Here is a 14,645-nt window from a genome sequence, read left to right as displayed (position 1 = left end):
GCCATGAAATTATTCTCTTTGCTACTTCATAACTATGATTTTGTCACTGTTATGAATCTTAATGTGAACACCTGATATGCAGGATATCTGACATGTGACCCCTGTGAGGTCACAAAACACAGGTTGAGAACGGATGCATGGTCCTTTGGATATTTCAGTTGCGTGTCTTGCCCTGTCTGCGGTGCCTGTTGTTCCCATACATCTATAAGTTTCTTTTTCTTGTTCTCAACATCTAGTGGACACTTGAATAGTAATTGTGAATGGAAATGTGACAATTTCAGAATTTTTAAGAAGGGTCAAAGACAGTAGACTAATTAAAAGAGCTTAGGGAAGCTGTATCTTCAGTTAACACAACATATTTAGCTTTTTTGAGTTACAGATTAAGAAAAATAATGATGCCTAATTTTTTCATATATTGTTTAAGCATATTTAGAGGGCACTAAAGTAAGTGTTCCTTTCTATCCCTGTCTCAGAGGGAGGGAGGAAGAGAAGAAATGAGGATGTGGGGAAAGGCCAAACCACGAACTGCTCTTGAGTAGTGAATTCCTTGTGTGTTCAGTTGGTGACCCGTGGGTCTCAACTTTGCATCCGACATACATATTTGCCTTCTGACCATCACCATTACCCCCCTCAGACCATCATGCTTCACAGTATTTGTAAATTGCCAACATCTTTATTTAGAGAAAACATTTCCTGCCTCTTAAATGTTATTTAAATCTATAAATCCATTGTGCTCACCACAAGAGTGGGAGTGGTGACTCCCGGCATGACATTCTGACAGCAACCTCAAAGAGCCGTGCTGTCCTCTTTTCTCTTGTCAGTTACACTGTTTTTGGAGTTTTGGAAGCGGCGCCAGGCAGAACTTGAGTACGAATGGGACACTGTTGAGCTACAGCAGGAGGAACAGCCCCGGCCAGAGTATGAAGCCCAGTGCAATCACGTGGTAATAAATGAGATCACTCAGGTATGTGTCTGTTCTGCTGTTGTGTATGCTCTCCCTGCATGGTCTCAGTAAGGTGATGCAGTGCACTGCACTCCCTGCATGGTCTCAGTAAGGTGATGCAGTGCACTGCACTCCCTGAAGGTCTCAGCAAGGTGATTCAGTACACTGCTCTCCCTGCATGGTCTCAGTAAGGTGATGCAGTGCACTGCACTCCCTGCATGGTCTCAGCAAGGTGATTCAGTGCAGTGTTTTCTCTGAAGTGGTTCACACCACAATCCACCAGGCCATCATAGGGCTTGAACAGTGCAGATGTTTTGGCATCTCTGAGATGCTGAGTAGTATCCGAGATGTGTTCTGGGCACTGCTTAGGAGAGTATGTGTGGAAACCACTGTGGCCCCTCTCTTTCAATAATGTTAAAATGCATATATTTTGGACAGAGAGAGAATGACAGGGTTGTATAAGGTAAGGTGTGTTAGCATACAGATGTCTCAGGAATCTTCCTTGCTGTCAGTTTGCATCCTGAATTTGCTTGTCCCTCTCTCCCTGGTGCTCAGTCACTGGCTCTTTGGGTTGGGATGTTCACACACACACACACACACACACACACACACACACACACACAAAAGCAAACAAAAAGAAAAACAAGGAAAGGAAAAAATACACTGTGACTCTTAATGTAAAATAAAATCAGAAAGGGATGAAGGAGGGGAACACATATTGAGATCCTACTGTGTACCAGCACTGTGTGAGGCATTTGTCACTGGAAGAGTATATTGGCTGCAACTAACTGCTGAAAAAAAAGAAGAAATAACATTACCCATCTCCCTGCTCATCCCCAAACCTCCAAGAGCTGATTTCTGAGTCTCCCATAGTATTTCTGTCAACACAGGAATTCAGAGCTGCCCTTAGTCACCAGTGTGGGAACAGAATTTTGAATGGTAGTAGCTCCTGGAAGGAAAATTCTTTTTACCAAGTGTCTGAGGAAATGTCCCCAACTGTACGGTTCTAAATCAGCCTCCAGATTTTCAGGATGTAGGTGCTAGAAGGGAGGGGCACTTGAACATCCTTATTTTATGAATAGCAGCAGATGGCATTTGTCTCTTGGGATACAGGGAACCCCCATCCTGAATAGTGACTGCTATTTGCTGGAGAGGACAGGGCAGAGCCTACAAGTGAGTATTTTAATATGAAAGCTGAAACTCAAGTGTGGGATTATTAACAGCATATCTATATGAATGAGAACAGTATGCTTACAAAGGTGGGTTGTGTTTGTTTTTAGTTAGGTATAAGATCTGTTGACACAGCTAGAGGTATGGACAGTTTTATTGCATTGCCCCCTTGACCAGCCGCTTTTCTCCATCAGGAGGAGGAGCGTATCCCGTTTACTACCTGTGGGAAGTGTATCCGGATCACCCTGTGTGCAAGCGCTGTCTTATTCTGGGTAAGAAACTGTCACAAGCTTATGCTTAATTAATTTTTTACTGTGTGACAAATTCTTTTAGTATCTCATTTAAAATACCAAGGAAAGTGCAAGCTGGGTGCCTATGTGTGGTCTTCCTTCAGAAAGGTACATGGTATCATCGAGAAAGATGACTCCTAAGTGATCCCTGGCTGCCACATGGAGTATTGCCAGGTGGAGACACCTCCCTGTCCACTGCAGTTTTTCTATTCCTTCTACCTCATTCCTGCCATCAGGTCAAGATTTCCAGCTGCTACTGAAGAAACCAAGTGCGGGGCAGTGAGAACTCTATGAAATTGCAACAGCAACAATTAAAATTTAAAAAGTGTAGGAATTTCCATAACAAAAAAATATGCCAAAGAAGCCAGCATAAAAAAACTAAAGAAAGGAAAAGAAGTTTGAAAAACTGGTTTTAGGTGAGGGAGGAAAAAAAAAAAAAAGACATTGCTAAAAGATACTGTTAATACAGTTTAATGAGAGCTTTGTTTGACTTAGGGGAAAAAAAAAAACCCAACAGATTAAAGAAGGGGACATGACAGCCAGATCCAAGCCCTGTCTCATGATTTAATGCATAAGAAAGGGAGGGTTATAGATCCAGACTGAGTTAATGAACAGTGGGAATGCTTGCTAGCTGTTGGGGAAGGAAAGGTCAGGTCATACTTTGAACCACATGCTATGATAAATTCCAAAATACTTTTTTAAACTGTAAGCCATAAACTAGAAATAAATCTAAGTGAATGCAGTCTGTAGGTCTAAAATGACCTTCTAAACTTTGCTAGCAGTGGAAGACATTTCAGAGAAGAGTAAAGATTTCGAAACACTGAATTTAAATGAAATGCCAGAAGAAATACAAACACACAGAGAGATGAAAGGACTGATACCTTTAGAGTGGAGTCCGAGTCAGCTGTGAGATGGTTACAGGAACTCAGCATTAGGTGATGTCATACGTATGTGTGCACCAACCCAGGCAAACACAGTGACCCATCTGGGGAAACATCCTGACCCTGTGAGGATGGGTGCACACAATGAGATTCTCTTTTCTACCTCCTTGGAGATGCCATGTTGAGGTGACAGGCTGCAATGTCATCCTCTCCCACTGGGACAGGTGACTTTGTTTCTCCATCTTTCCCAGAAACCAGGTTGACCGTGTGTATTGAGCCAACAAAACAATACAGAGGAACCCTGTCTTGAAAAACCAAAAAAAAAAAAAAAAAAAAGACACTCAGAAAGATTTATATGTGCTAGCTTCGTTTAGCTTTTAGAAACAGTGAATCAAGAACTATGTCAAAGTTCAGAGTAGCTGCACTGATCTGTAACACTAGTATTCACAGAGCCAAGACAGAATGGCTTCAAGTCAGCCTGGGCCACATAGCAGGATTGTGTCACTAAGGATAAGGTGTTATAGAGAGGTAAGATTTCTTCACACATGTTATCTCATTTTATAACACACGTGCACACACCAAGGCTTATACGCACACGAACACCACAGCCAAAAATGTCCTTACCCCTTCAGACATAGCCAGACATTGGAGTATTGTACATCCTTGCAAAAACATGCTCATGAAATATCCCATGACGTGAGGAAAAATTTTAAGGTTTATGAGTTAAAGGGAAAGATAAAAATACAAAAACTGGCTTTTAATATGCAAATAAGGCATAGTTCTGGAAGAATTTTGCTTTTATTTTAATAGTGAGCGATCTTACCTATTTTTCTTTATATTACTTTTTTATAATTAAAAGGTTTTTTTATTGTAGGCAATAAAGCCAATTTCCATTTGGAATGTATGATAATGAAATCAGGGAAGGTTGGTTTCAATTCCTGAAACTGAATTCCAGGTCTGAGGTATAATTTTGACAAGGGCTGGTGACTGTAGCCTAGGTAGCATCCAGTAGACACCCAGTAGGCTGAGAGTTTAGAAGAGGTTGATCCTACAGAGCAAAGTCAGGCTTTTCTTCTAGACAAGGAAGGCTCTATGTCTGTCCACCATAGGGCACTTTCAGTGAGCACATCCTACGGCTAGATCTGAAAAATGTCAACATCAGAGTCAGAAAAAGGTAAACTGATGGGAGAAAGTACCCTGCTTTGAGCAGATGCCTGGAAAGTTGTGGAGGCCTTCCAGGATCATAGCAGGCCTGGGAGATACCAGAGCCCTTACCCAAGCCAAGGGGGAGGCTGAGCCGCCAGGCTCTGTATCTTTGAGCCCCCTTCCTGTCAGCTCACTCTAGAACAAATCTTTACTCTTTCCAGCCTGTGTTTCTCCCTTCTAACACTGCCTGCTGTTCCGAGGACTTGTGAGAATTCAATAGTGAAAGGGTGTTGAGGTTGGCAGTAGGCAGCCAAAGGGTGCTCTTGTGATGAATAATTAGAAAAGTAATTGTGGGGATGATTAGTAGAGAGACATAAATGGCCTGCTTGTATTATGCTGGGGGAGGAAGACACTACATTTTTCCAATTTTTCTCAGCCTCAGCTAATTTACACATACACACACACACACACACAATCCTTTTCATTTCACAAGACTTAACTGTGAAGGAGAGTTGATAATGAGCAAGATTACAGGGAAACACAATGCCTTCTCTATACACAGATTGCACAGCAAGGAGGAAAATGTCTTTTTAACACTTTGGTTGCCATCATCACAGCTAGTACTACCCAGTGCTTTTCCTGGGCCTTGGTGTGGTGCTCTCCCTGTAGGATTTTGTCCACTACATGGGAAAGTGAAGCCTGGGAGTAACATGTACAAGGTTCCACCGCCAGTGCCAGAGCTGGGCTTCACGTGCAGGAAGTCTGTCACTCATCCCTGTACGTTTCTCTGCATATGTTGACATGTGCTGTGCCTTGCTTGGTGCTAGACTTCCTGTTCTCCATATCTTTTCCCCGACTCTCATCATGAGCATTCAGACAGAGCCCATGATTCTGAAGTATGTCCAAGAAAGAAGATATAGGGGGCAACTTGAAATGGCCTCTCCAATAGTGTCTAAATTAGTGGTTCTCAACCTTCTAATGCTACGACCTTTTAATACAGTTCCTCATGCTGTGGTGACCCCCAATTATTAAAATTATTTTGTTGCTACTTGATAACTATAATTTTGCTACCATTATGGATCATGATGTAAATATCAGATATACCTGATGGTCTTAGGCAACCAATGTGAAACGGTAATTCAACCTTGAGAGGGGTCAAGCCCCACAGGTTGAAAACCACTGACCTAAATTCTGCTGTATCAAGTAAGGAAAGGGTCTTTAACCTGAAATTAGTGCTGACCAGAGAGAGAAAACCTGTTCACTGAGAAAGTAAAACCCTGCCATGGACAGGCTGTGCAGCATGCCACCCACTGGCCCTGGGAAATAGGAGTCAGAAATGTGGCAGGTCTGTACAACAGAGCTTGTGGGACTGCAGGTGAGAATAGCTTGAGAGTGTGAGAAGTTTGAACCCATGTGTGAAAAGCATGAGCTCATAAGGCAGAGGCTTGCTTCCAATTCATCAGCCTGGTACCTTGGCCAGCGCTCCAGTTAGACCCTGATACTCCCATGGTAAAGGCAAGCCAGCCCATGCTGACTCTTTGGGACTGTCTGATAGAAGGAATGGTTCTTCTTAGAGCAGAACTGAAGAAGCCCCAATGAGTCCAAACCTGAACCATTGAGTATTGTACAAGGGACGTTTTCATTACTACTGTGATGATGAACACTCCTTCGACTGAGGATGTTGTGACACTTTTGTGCTGTCTGAAGATCAACAGTCCTTCTAACATAGACTTTCTATCTTGGCACTCTTAGTTTTATAGGACAGTTGTATAGAATATGTAGTAAGGGGTACCACATCTCTTGCCTGGCACAGTCTGACCGTCAACAGTATCCCACTCTGGTGAATGTTCCCTCCTTGGTTTCCATGTTTCTTCCCATCCTGCCCCACTTTCCAGCTCTTCCCCGGCACTTCCGTGAGATGCCCTGCCCCTTGTTTATCTAATCGCTGGGCCCGTCTCGGTGATGGTCTGACTCTCGCTGAGGCTCACGCTGCCGATGCTGGTACTTTCAGATCCTGCTCATCATCGCATCTGTGATCGGCATCATCGTCTACAGGCTGTCGGTATTCATTGTGTTCTCTACAACCCTCCCCAAGAACCCCAATGGGACCGACCCAATCCAGAAATACCTGACACCGCAGATGGCCACATCCATCACAGCTTCTATCATCAGCTTCATCATCATCATGATCCTGAACACTATCTATGAGAAGGTGGCCATCATGATCACCAACTTCGGTGAGGTCCTGCCCCGCTGGAGCGATTTCCAAAAGATTTAGAGAACCGTTAGCTGTCATCTTCATTCCTGTAGGCTAAGACTGTTAGGAAATTTTGAATGCAAACATATTTTCTCTAGCCCATATGGGAAGTATGTTATGTGCATCTTTGTATTAGAAGAAGGGACATGGCAAAGACAATGGTAGGAATATCCAGGCTCTGTAAACACATTGGGCAGAAGAATATGTTCCATTACATTAGATCATGTATTCTCATGCTAGAAGTAAATAGTTTCTACATTACATTAGATCATGTATCCTCGTGCTGAAAGTAAATAGTCTCTGTTGCAAACAAGTGGAACAGGGTCACAGCTCCAGTGAAAAGTGCAGTCCTCAAAGAGAGGACAAGCTGCCGCATGGGTGTCCGTCATCCCCCATACTGTCCATGTGAATACGGTTCTCAGCAGCTCTGCCTGATGCAATGTGTGTTGCTTCCGGCTGGCTTGCATCCCAAGCAGCTGCTTCATGGTTTCCCACACTCAGCACGCATCCGGGTATTCTCAGAATGACAGTCACACTGGCTGAGATTCGTAGTTAGGAGGACAACCGTTTGTGCTTCCCAGATGCCTCCACACAGTTGCTCTGTCCCACTGTTTCCAAGAGATCTTTACAATTCCAGGGGACAAAAGAGGTGCCTTTACTTGGCAGTTCACAGCTAATTTTCTGAGGGGCTGGGCATGTTGCTCAGTGACAGCATGGATTTGATCCCTAGCACCAGAAGAACAAAAATAACTCTGGGGTTTTAGAACAAAACCGTTCTTGGCCATTTGACTGTAAAAGCATTTTTCAAGTTTAAGGAGCAGTTAAAAAGTGTGTGTGTGTGTGTGTGTGTGTGTGTGTGTGTGTGTGTGTGTGTGTGTGTGTTGCTTGCCATGGAGGATATTGTGTTTAGATGGGATGAGAACTCATAACAATGTGTAAACTCAGAATTAACACAGTGGCTATATTAAGAAGTGGAAAGCAGATTAAACGGGAACAGTGTGAATGAACTGTATTCCTTCCAGGGTGTCATCTCAGAGATCCAAGCCTTTGATTAGGGTCTCAGAGCTGTTCAGGGTCTCAGCATCTGTCTTGTTGTTTGAACTGCAGAACTCCCAAGGACGCAGACTGACTACGAGAACAGCCTGACCATGAAGATGTTCTTATTCCAGTTCGTCAACTACTACTCCTCGTGTTTCTACATTGCTTTCTTTAAGGGCAAATTTGTCGGCTACCCAGGGGACCCAGTGTATTGGCTGGGCAAGTACAGAAACGAAGAGGTGCGAAATACACAATCGCGTTACTCTCTTGACAGTTGGAGCTGCTGCTCGCTTTCTCTCAGCTGCCCAATGAAAGTGACTTCCTTGGGTTATTTCTGGGCTATTTTTAGCCTAAGAGAACAAATAGAGATGTTAATGCAGTGCTCCTTTGCAAGCGACACACCTGAAATCTAAATATTATTTCCTTTGTAACATGCCAGTGCGACCCGGGTGGCTGTCTCCTTGAACTGACTACACAGCTGACAATCATCATGGGAGGGAAGGCCATCTGGAATAACATACAAGAAGTGCTGCTCCCGTGAGTACTAGATATGTAGTCCTGGGTGTCAGGATGGGAGGCCCACCCACTGAAATAATTTGCCCACGTAGCCATACGTCTTCCTCTAAAGCAGGCTGGAACCCATTGAAACTAAAGGCCTCTCAATGAGAAGGTCTAACCAGTGGTTTATACGTGTTTAATGATTGTATACAGGGGCTCAGCAGATGGCTAGGTTGCAATGTGCTTCCTGTGTGAGCACAAAGGCTGGACTTGGGAATCCCCGGTACCCATGTAAAAAGCCAGGCACGGTTGTACATGCCGGCAACCTCCTCCATAGGATGTAGAGACAGGAGGATCCCCAGAGCTCACCGGCTAGCTCTGGGATCAATGATAGACCATGCCTGAAAAAAGCCGGTGAAGACTAATTGAGGAAGACACCTGTTGTCAACCTCTGGCGTTCACGTGCTCCTGCACACACATGTACACACAAGTCAAGCACAGATAGTAGTTCTATAAGACCTTCATCTTCATACTTAACAGAAACCCCACCTGCTGTAGTTCATGCCTCTTAGGCTGTCACTGGCATTGACTCAGCAGAGGCCTCTGAGAAGGGACCCATGTTAGAGCTGTGAACTACATGTGGCCACACATTCAAACAGTATCCTCCACCCTCGTGCATCTAGAAGCCAATGATAGTAACGTGTTACATGCCCAATATATGCCAGTCTCTGCAGCAAGTGCTATGTTTTCATGTGTATGTTGATGTGCACATGTCTACGTTTATATAGTTTAATTCCATAGCTATTACTTTAACCTTCTTTTGCTAATGAAGATCTGTGGTTGAAAGAGGTTAAATGGTTTACCCAAAATCACACTGGCAGTGAGGTTGTTAGCTTGGGACTCAACTCCAGGATCTCATGACTCCAGACTCAGTGTTGTCAAGAATAGATGTCTCTTGTGAGCCCCAAGGCATCAGAAACTGTTGCCATCAGGGTTTTGAATGGTTTCCCTAAGAAAATGAGACCAGCAGCAGGGGCCGGGTGCCCTGCAGATAGGTAGCAAGGACCCTGTTATGGGATCTGTCAACCGCCCAGCACCGTCTGCATTTCCTGCAAACAGAACACTTGATATAAAAATTTTCTGTTGCAATTTAACAAATTATTACAAAGTCAATGGGTTAAAATAAGATTCGAAGTCTCCCAGCCCTGGAGGTCAGATGTCAAACATGGGTCTCACCGAGCTAACACCAGGGTGCTAGCTAGCCAGGGCCTTTTCTGGCCTCTCGGTCACCCAGATAGACCCTTCCCTTGGGATGCTGCCTGGCATGCCTCTGCCCGCTCAGTGGTTCTCACCCTCCCTACGTCATCCAGGATGGCCGACTGTCCTACAGCCGATGCTTCCATGGGACCCAACGCTCTTCAGATCTTCTGGAGATGGGCAGCGAACCTCCTTGGGACAGTGTTCTGACCACACCCTTACGTTTTCAAAGTAGTTTCTGGCTTCCAGTTTTGCTTTCACAAAACTTCTGATTCCCCCTTCTACATGCCTCCTCCGTGAACGCTTTCTCTTCCATGTCAACACCAATGCAGAGTGTCACCTCGCCTTAACGGCCTCTCGAGCCACTCACTCAAGCACGAAGGTAAACTTAGAGTCTTTTACCCCACTAGGTAGTGAGATACATTTGCTTAAAGCTCACCACCTGGTTTAGGCTGAAGCCTCCTGCCTCTTCCACTGTGTTCCCCCACCACAGACAATTTTGTCTTTCTCTGGCGCGAATCTCTGTCTTGTCCCTGCATTGCCAGGTTGCTGGTCATTCTCTCTGGGATGGTTAGCCGCCTGGGTCTCAGTGTATCCACATCACTGGGGCTTCTTCCTCTTCAGTGGGAGCTGTCAAGGCCCTTCCTTCTCCCAGCAAAGACAACCCTGCCATCCCAGGAAAGTGTGCCAGCTTTAGCTGTGAGATAACTGTAATCCTGCGGCACAGAAAACAACCCTTCCTTTCATCAAGTTCATATCCGTGTTTTTCCAGATAAGTAAAAGCAGGTCATGGGCAAATCATGCCGTTTCAATATGAAAATGGATTTTTTTAAAAAAACACTTAACTCATTCTTGTACGACTAAAGCAGCATTTCCTGAGCCAAGTAGATTATTTAACACTGAATGGTTTTTGATAAGTAACTGAATGGGGAGGGTGTAGTTCTAAATCAATTCTGAGGAATTCTGACATCAAGTAAGCTTATTATTAACAAGTACAGAGATTTCCATTCTGGCCGAGGATAATGATGTCATGTTTTTAATTCCCTTCCTCTGGCTTGAAACCTGAGAATGCCAAGTCTCAGAGTAGAGTAATGTCCCTGGGGCTGTGACACTCTGTGTGGGCCAGTTCCTTAGTTCCACATAGAGTCCAATAGAGTGGTATGCCCGTTGCCCCTGCCTCCCAGTACCTCACCCTCCTGAAGAGTATTGGCGCCAGGGAAGAGCCGTCACAGGTTCCATATGAGGTCACTATGTCAAAGGAACACAGGAAAGGGTATTTAGTCAAATTCTGAGACTTGGTCATTTCAGGTCCACACCCTTCATTTGGCTCTGCCTCCTAGACTGAGCTGAGCCCATACATAGACTGGTCCCAGGTACGGCGCAGGCTGGGCATGAGCCCTGGAGTGAGTGTCTCATCGACCTCAAATGTAATCATCAGTGATTGATACGATGTTTTGCTGGACCCAGAGAATTTCAGCCCTCCGGTCATCCCAGCACTGATATTCAAGGCATTCTAGGTACTTTCTTTTTTCTTCACAAAAGACGGTATTAACATTAAAGAAAAATAATGAAAACCCTAAGACACCTGGAACATTAGTGTCTGCAGCTATTTAGCCAGGGGATGGCTATGATGTTTTTTTTTTTTCCTTTATGTATCTTTTCTCTTTTCAAAATGACCGTGCACTTACATAACCAGAGAAAGGACTGTTGTAGTAGAAAATACCAGCCTTCAAGAAAGGCTGTGGACAAGGCCTTGCTAGTCACACTCACACTTCACAGGAACATTGACTGTGGTATAGTCACCAAGGGATGTGTGCTTGTAGGTGGGATATACCTTAGTGGAAATGGCACCTGGCTCTAGTTTGATAAAAGGCCAAGAGAAAGTGAGATATAAAAATACCATCACAACTCAGTGATGGGAAACTTAGTAAATATGTGTTTTGTTAATGTTATGGTAAATGTGTACAGAAATTCCTTTGTGAGAGGGAAAGGCTCTCTGGTGGATTTTGTTTTTTATTTTTTTTAAAGATCTGTGGTAATTCTCATGTGAAGTCAAGGTTGGATCTGACACCAGAATCACAGCCCTGTTTTATTTTTGTTGCTATTGTTTTTAAACAAAAACAAAGAGACCAAACAAACAACAGCAACTGAGAAAAAACTCAAAAGACTCAGGGCAAAGATGGATGGGTTTCTATTAGACTTGAATGATTCAGCTCAGGAGAACACAGCAAGAGGCTTGGAGTCTTTAGTTCCTAAAGCCAGGCCAAGAGTCTTTTGCTGAGGCCTACAATGTGTGGGAAGACAGCATGGTGGGAGGGAGGTATCTACTGAGTTAGGTGTATACCAGGACAGAGGTGGACTGGAAGCCCCAGAAGAAAATGCCTGCTCTTTCTAGAGCTGGACAGTGTGCAGAAGTGGCTGGGGAGTAGGAGACAGAGCAATAAAATAAACCAGTGGAAGTCAAGCCAGGATTTGTCATGGTTTGGTGTCATGAAGGCTTGTGTGAGGTGTGGTCCTTGGGTACCACCTGTGTTAAGGTCTCCTGGAATGGCTACAGCCTCACAGATTCCAGGTCTTTGGGTTGACATAGAGGAGGCTTTGCTGTCCACAAATACTCCATACCTTGAAACCAGTGTCCCAGTATCATAGCTCCATCTTTAGTAACCTCTGTTAGCTTGTATTGGTCAGCAGGAAGTCCTGTGAGTGTGAGGAAATGCGCTGGCCCTTTTTACCTGTCTCAAATTCCATTAATCCTGGCCTCAGCTCTGGCCAGTGTACTTCAGCACATTTTAACTTTACCAAAGTAGCTAGGAAGCAGGAGTGTGTGGGTGCGGATTCAAGGGTTTCAAGTCTCAGTTCTTCTATTTGCCCAGCCTCCTACAGAGGAAGTAGGCAGAGATGGAGAAACCAGGGCTGTGTTCTGTGGAAGAGCATCTGCTCTGAGTAAGCCTTACTAGTGAGTCCTCAGTGTCAGAATTTCAGACACACACAAACCTGTGTCTAACTCACCAAAGTGTAGGAGATGCTATGTGTGGACTTGAAGCCAGCTGTTACTTGATGGGGTGGAACTTCTTTGTCACAGGTGCATGGCCAGTTCTGTTGCCTTCTCAGGTCTGGATTCAAGGAAGATTGCCCTGCAGATGGATCAGGGACATGAGAAGCATGATGTTCAAAATGAGAAAACAGGCAGCTGGTTGGGAGCAGTATGAGTGGTGTGTAGGGCTGGCTCTGCACCCTGGTCTAAAGGGCATGCATCTCTTCCATTATCCTGAAGCTGTTTGGTTCAAAGCAGAGTCTGAGACCTAGTTTATAACTTTTGTGCATAGTGTTCCGCAGTAGCCACTCCTTCCTAAGTTAAGAACACACAAATCCTCACTCTTAGATCCTAGCCTTGCTTCCTCCTTCCAGGAACAACAAGAGCATTTGTGTTGTGCTATCTGTCAAAGGCAGGTCTGCTCCTGCCTCAGGCTGTCTCTAGCCCCCAGTCCCCAGCCTGGGGGTTCTAGCCCTGCTGCTCAGCCCTCCGCCTCCTTCATAGGCTCACACTTGATGTCACAAGATGAGCATCCCCAATTCTCCCTGCACAGTGTTACAAACGGAACTTGTCTATAGCAGGTATCAACTGTTTGTATCGATATCTTCATTTGGCTTGTTTTCACTGATCATTGTCATGCTGAACAAAAATGTTTTTAATGATTAGAAGGGAAAAAAAGGAAAACTGAAGGCATTTAGCATGCAAAGGAAAAACTAATTTCTTGGGAGGATTACCTGTATCAGCTTTGAGACAGCAAGAAATACTTCATGATGTGGGTCTGACAATATTTGTTCTGATTTATAATTTGATTTTCTTTTCTGACAGATGGGTCATGAATCTGATTGGACGTTACCAACGAGTTTCAGGATCAGAAAACATAACTCCACGATGGGAACAGGACTACCATCTACAGCCCATGGGCAAGCTGGGGTTGTTCTATGAGTATCTTGAGATGAGTAAGTATTCAGTAGAATATGCTGGGATATGTGTTGGAGCTGAAGGAATCTGTGGTTGAGCCACAAAACTAGCATATTGAATATGTTTTTCTCCACTAGACAGAAGTAGATAGTAGAGAAAAACCAAAGCCTAAATATGACAGCTACAAGTGTTTTCGTTAGTACTTACATTGTTCAAAGCTAAGGACTTATTACCGGACAATGAAATGGAATTTTTCCTGAGGTTCTATTTCACTGGAACTTCTCAACGCATTCTGTCCATGTTGTCTGTGAATGGACTCCATCATTGTCGTTAGGTATGATTCATTCCACTTGGGCAAGAGTCCATGCAAGCACTGCAACTGGCCAGAAGAGAATCACTGAGCAAGCCTGTGAGAACATGGTCCCTCATGGCAAGGAGGGTCCCTGTCCCCTTTCCATACCTCACTCCTGCTTTAGATGGCCTCTTGTTTCTTCTGCACAGGGACTGTTTGTATGTGGTACCTTGAGTGACCCTATGAGTTCTACTGGCCTGGAGTTAGGATTTGGCACGGGGCTCCCCCACCTTCTTGAATGTTTTGTCCATTTGTGGCTTACCTGCACAGGCTCTCTTTCTTCATCAGCTGGGCATGGTTTTGAACTCTGTTGCCTGAAACAGATGCATCTCAGAACAGATTTTCATCAGAAACACTAACCTTTCTATTGGAAATGGCATGCTTATCACTAAGAGATGGCTAACTATTTACATTTTGCATCTCTGCCCTTGACCTATCCTTTACAATGAGTCATAATGTTTTAAGCTTGAAGGAATAGGAAAACAAGCATAAAATCTGACAGGCCTTGTGTGTATATAAGGCTTTATGTTTCTACCAGGACAGTGCTTCCTACAGATAGAGTATGATTTAATAACCTACCTACTATGTATAAAATATCTTTTAGAAAATATGCATAATACACAGAAAAATCTGTTTGTCTGGGTAATAAAGCAGTCCACTTTGTGTGTCAGCCTGGGGCCAGATTTGAAAATTGTTGCTTTTTATCAATGTTGGGCTTTATTAAAGGCGCAGCATCCGTGTGGAATGGATTGCAAGACAATTACTAACATCTCCTACCAGAGCCGTTATCAGCATTAATAGTGGCTCCCTGGTGTAGGTTGTTTTTTATTTGAGCCTCTCTCCAGTACAGTCTTCAGAGGA

At 44.2% G+C, this 14,645-nt stretch overlaps 1 protein-coding gene and 1 long non-coding RNA gene across 5 annotated transcripts in view; one reads left to right on the top strand and one right to left on the bottom strand.

Moving 5' to 3' along the window:
* Ano6 (anoctamin 6) overlaps positions 1 to 14,645 on the top strand; it is a 175,194-nt gene that overhangs the window by 142,465 nt on the left and 18,084 nt on the right. For 2 of the 4 annotated variants that reach the window (XM_021225485.2, XM_021225486.2), the window contains 7 exons: positions 822 to 964; positions 2,057 to 2,116; positions 2,308 to 2,385; positions 6,442 to 6,667; positions 7,795 to 7,964; positions 8,165 to 8,262; positions 13,340 to 13,470. In XM_021225485.2, coding sequence (XP_021081144.1) covers positions 822 to 964; positions 2,057 to 2,116; positions 2,308 to 2,385; positions 6,442 to 6,667; positions 7,795 to 7,964; positions 8,165 to 8,262; positions 13,340 to 13,470 — 906 coding nt within the window. The remainder of the gene's footprint in view (positions 1 to 821; positions 965 to 2,056; positions 2,117 to 2,307; positions 2,386 to 6,441; positions 6,668 to 7,794; positions 7,965 to 8,164; positions 8,263 to 13,339; positions 13,471 to 14,645) is intronic. The other 2 variants (XM_005067144.4, XM_005067145.4) reach the window with 1 other exon arrangement.
* Positions 6,803 to 9,320, bottom strand: LOC121142899. Its single transcript, XR_005880031.1, has 2 exons — positions 9,087 to 9,320; positions 6,803 to 8,075 (listed from the first exon to the last, which is right to left on the bottom strand). It is a non-coding gene; the product is annotated as an uncharacterized LOC121142899 (long non-coding RNA).

Source organism: Mesocricetus auratus, unplaced genomic scaffold (genome assembly GCF_017639785.1).
Source record: "Mesocricetus auratus isolate SY011 unplaced genomic scaffold, BCM_Maur_2.0 Super-Scaffold_100010, whole genome shotgun sequence".
Taxonomy (NCBI): domain Eukaryota; kingdom Metazoa; phylum Chordata; class Mammalia; order Rodentia; family Cricetidae; genus Mesocricetus; species Mesocricetus auratus.
This window is presented reverse-complemented; position numbering and strand designations above follow the sequence as displayed.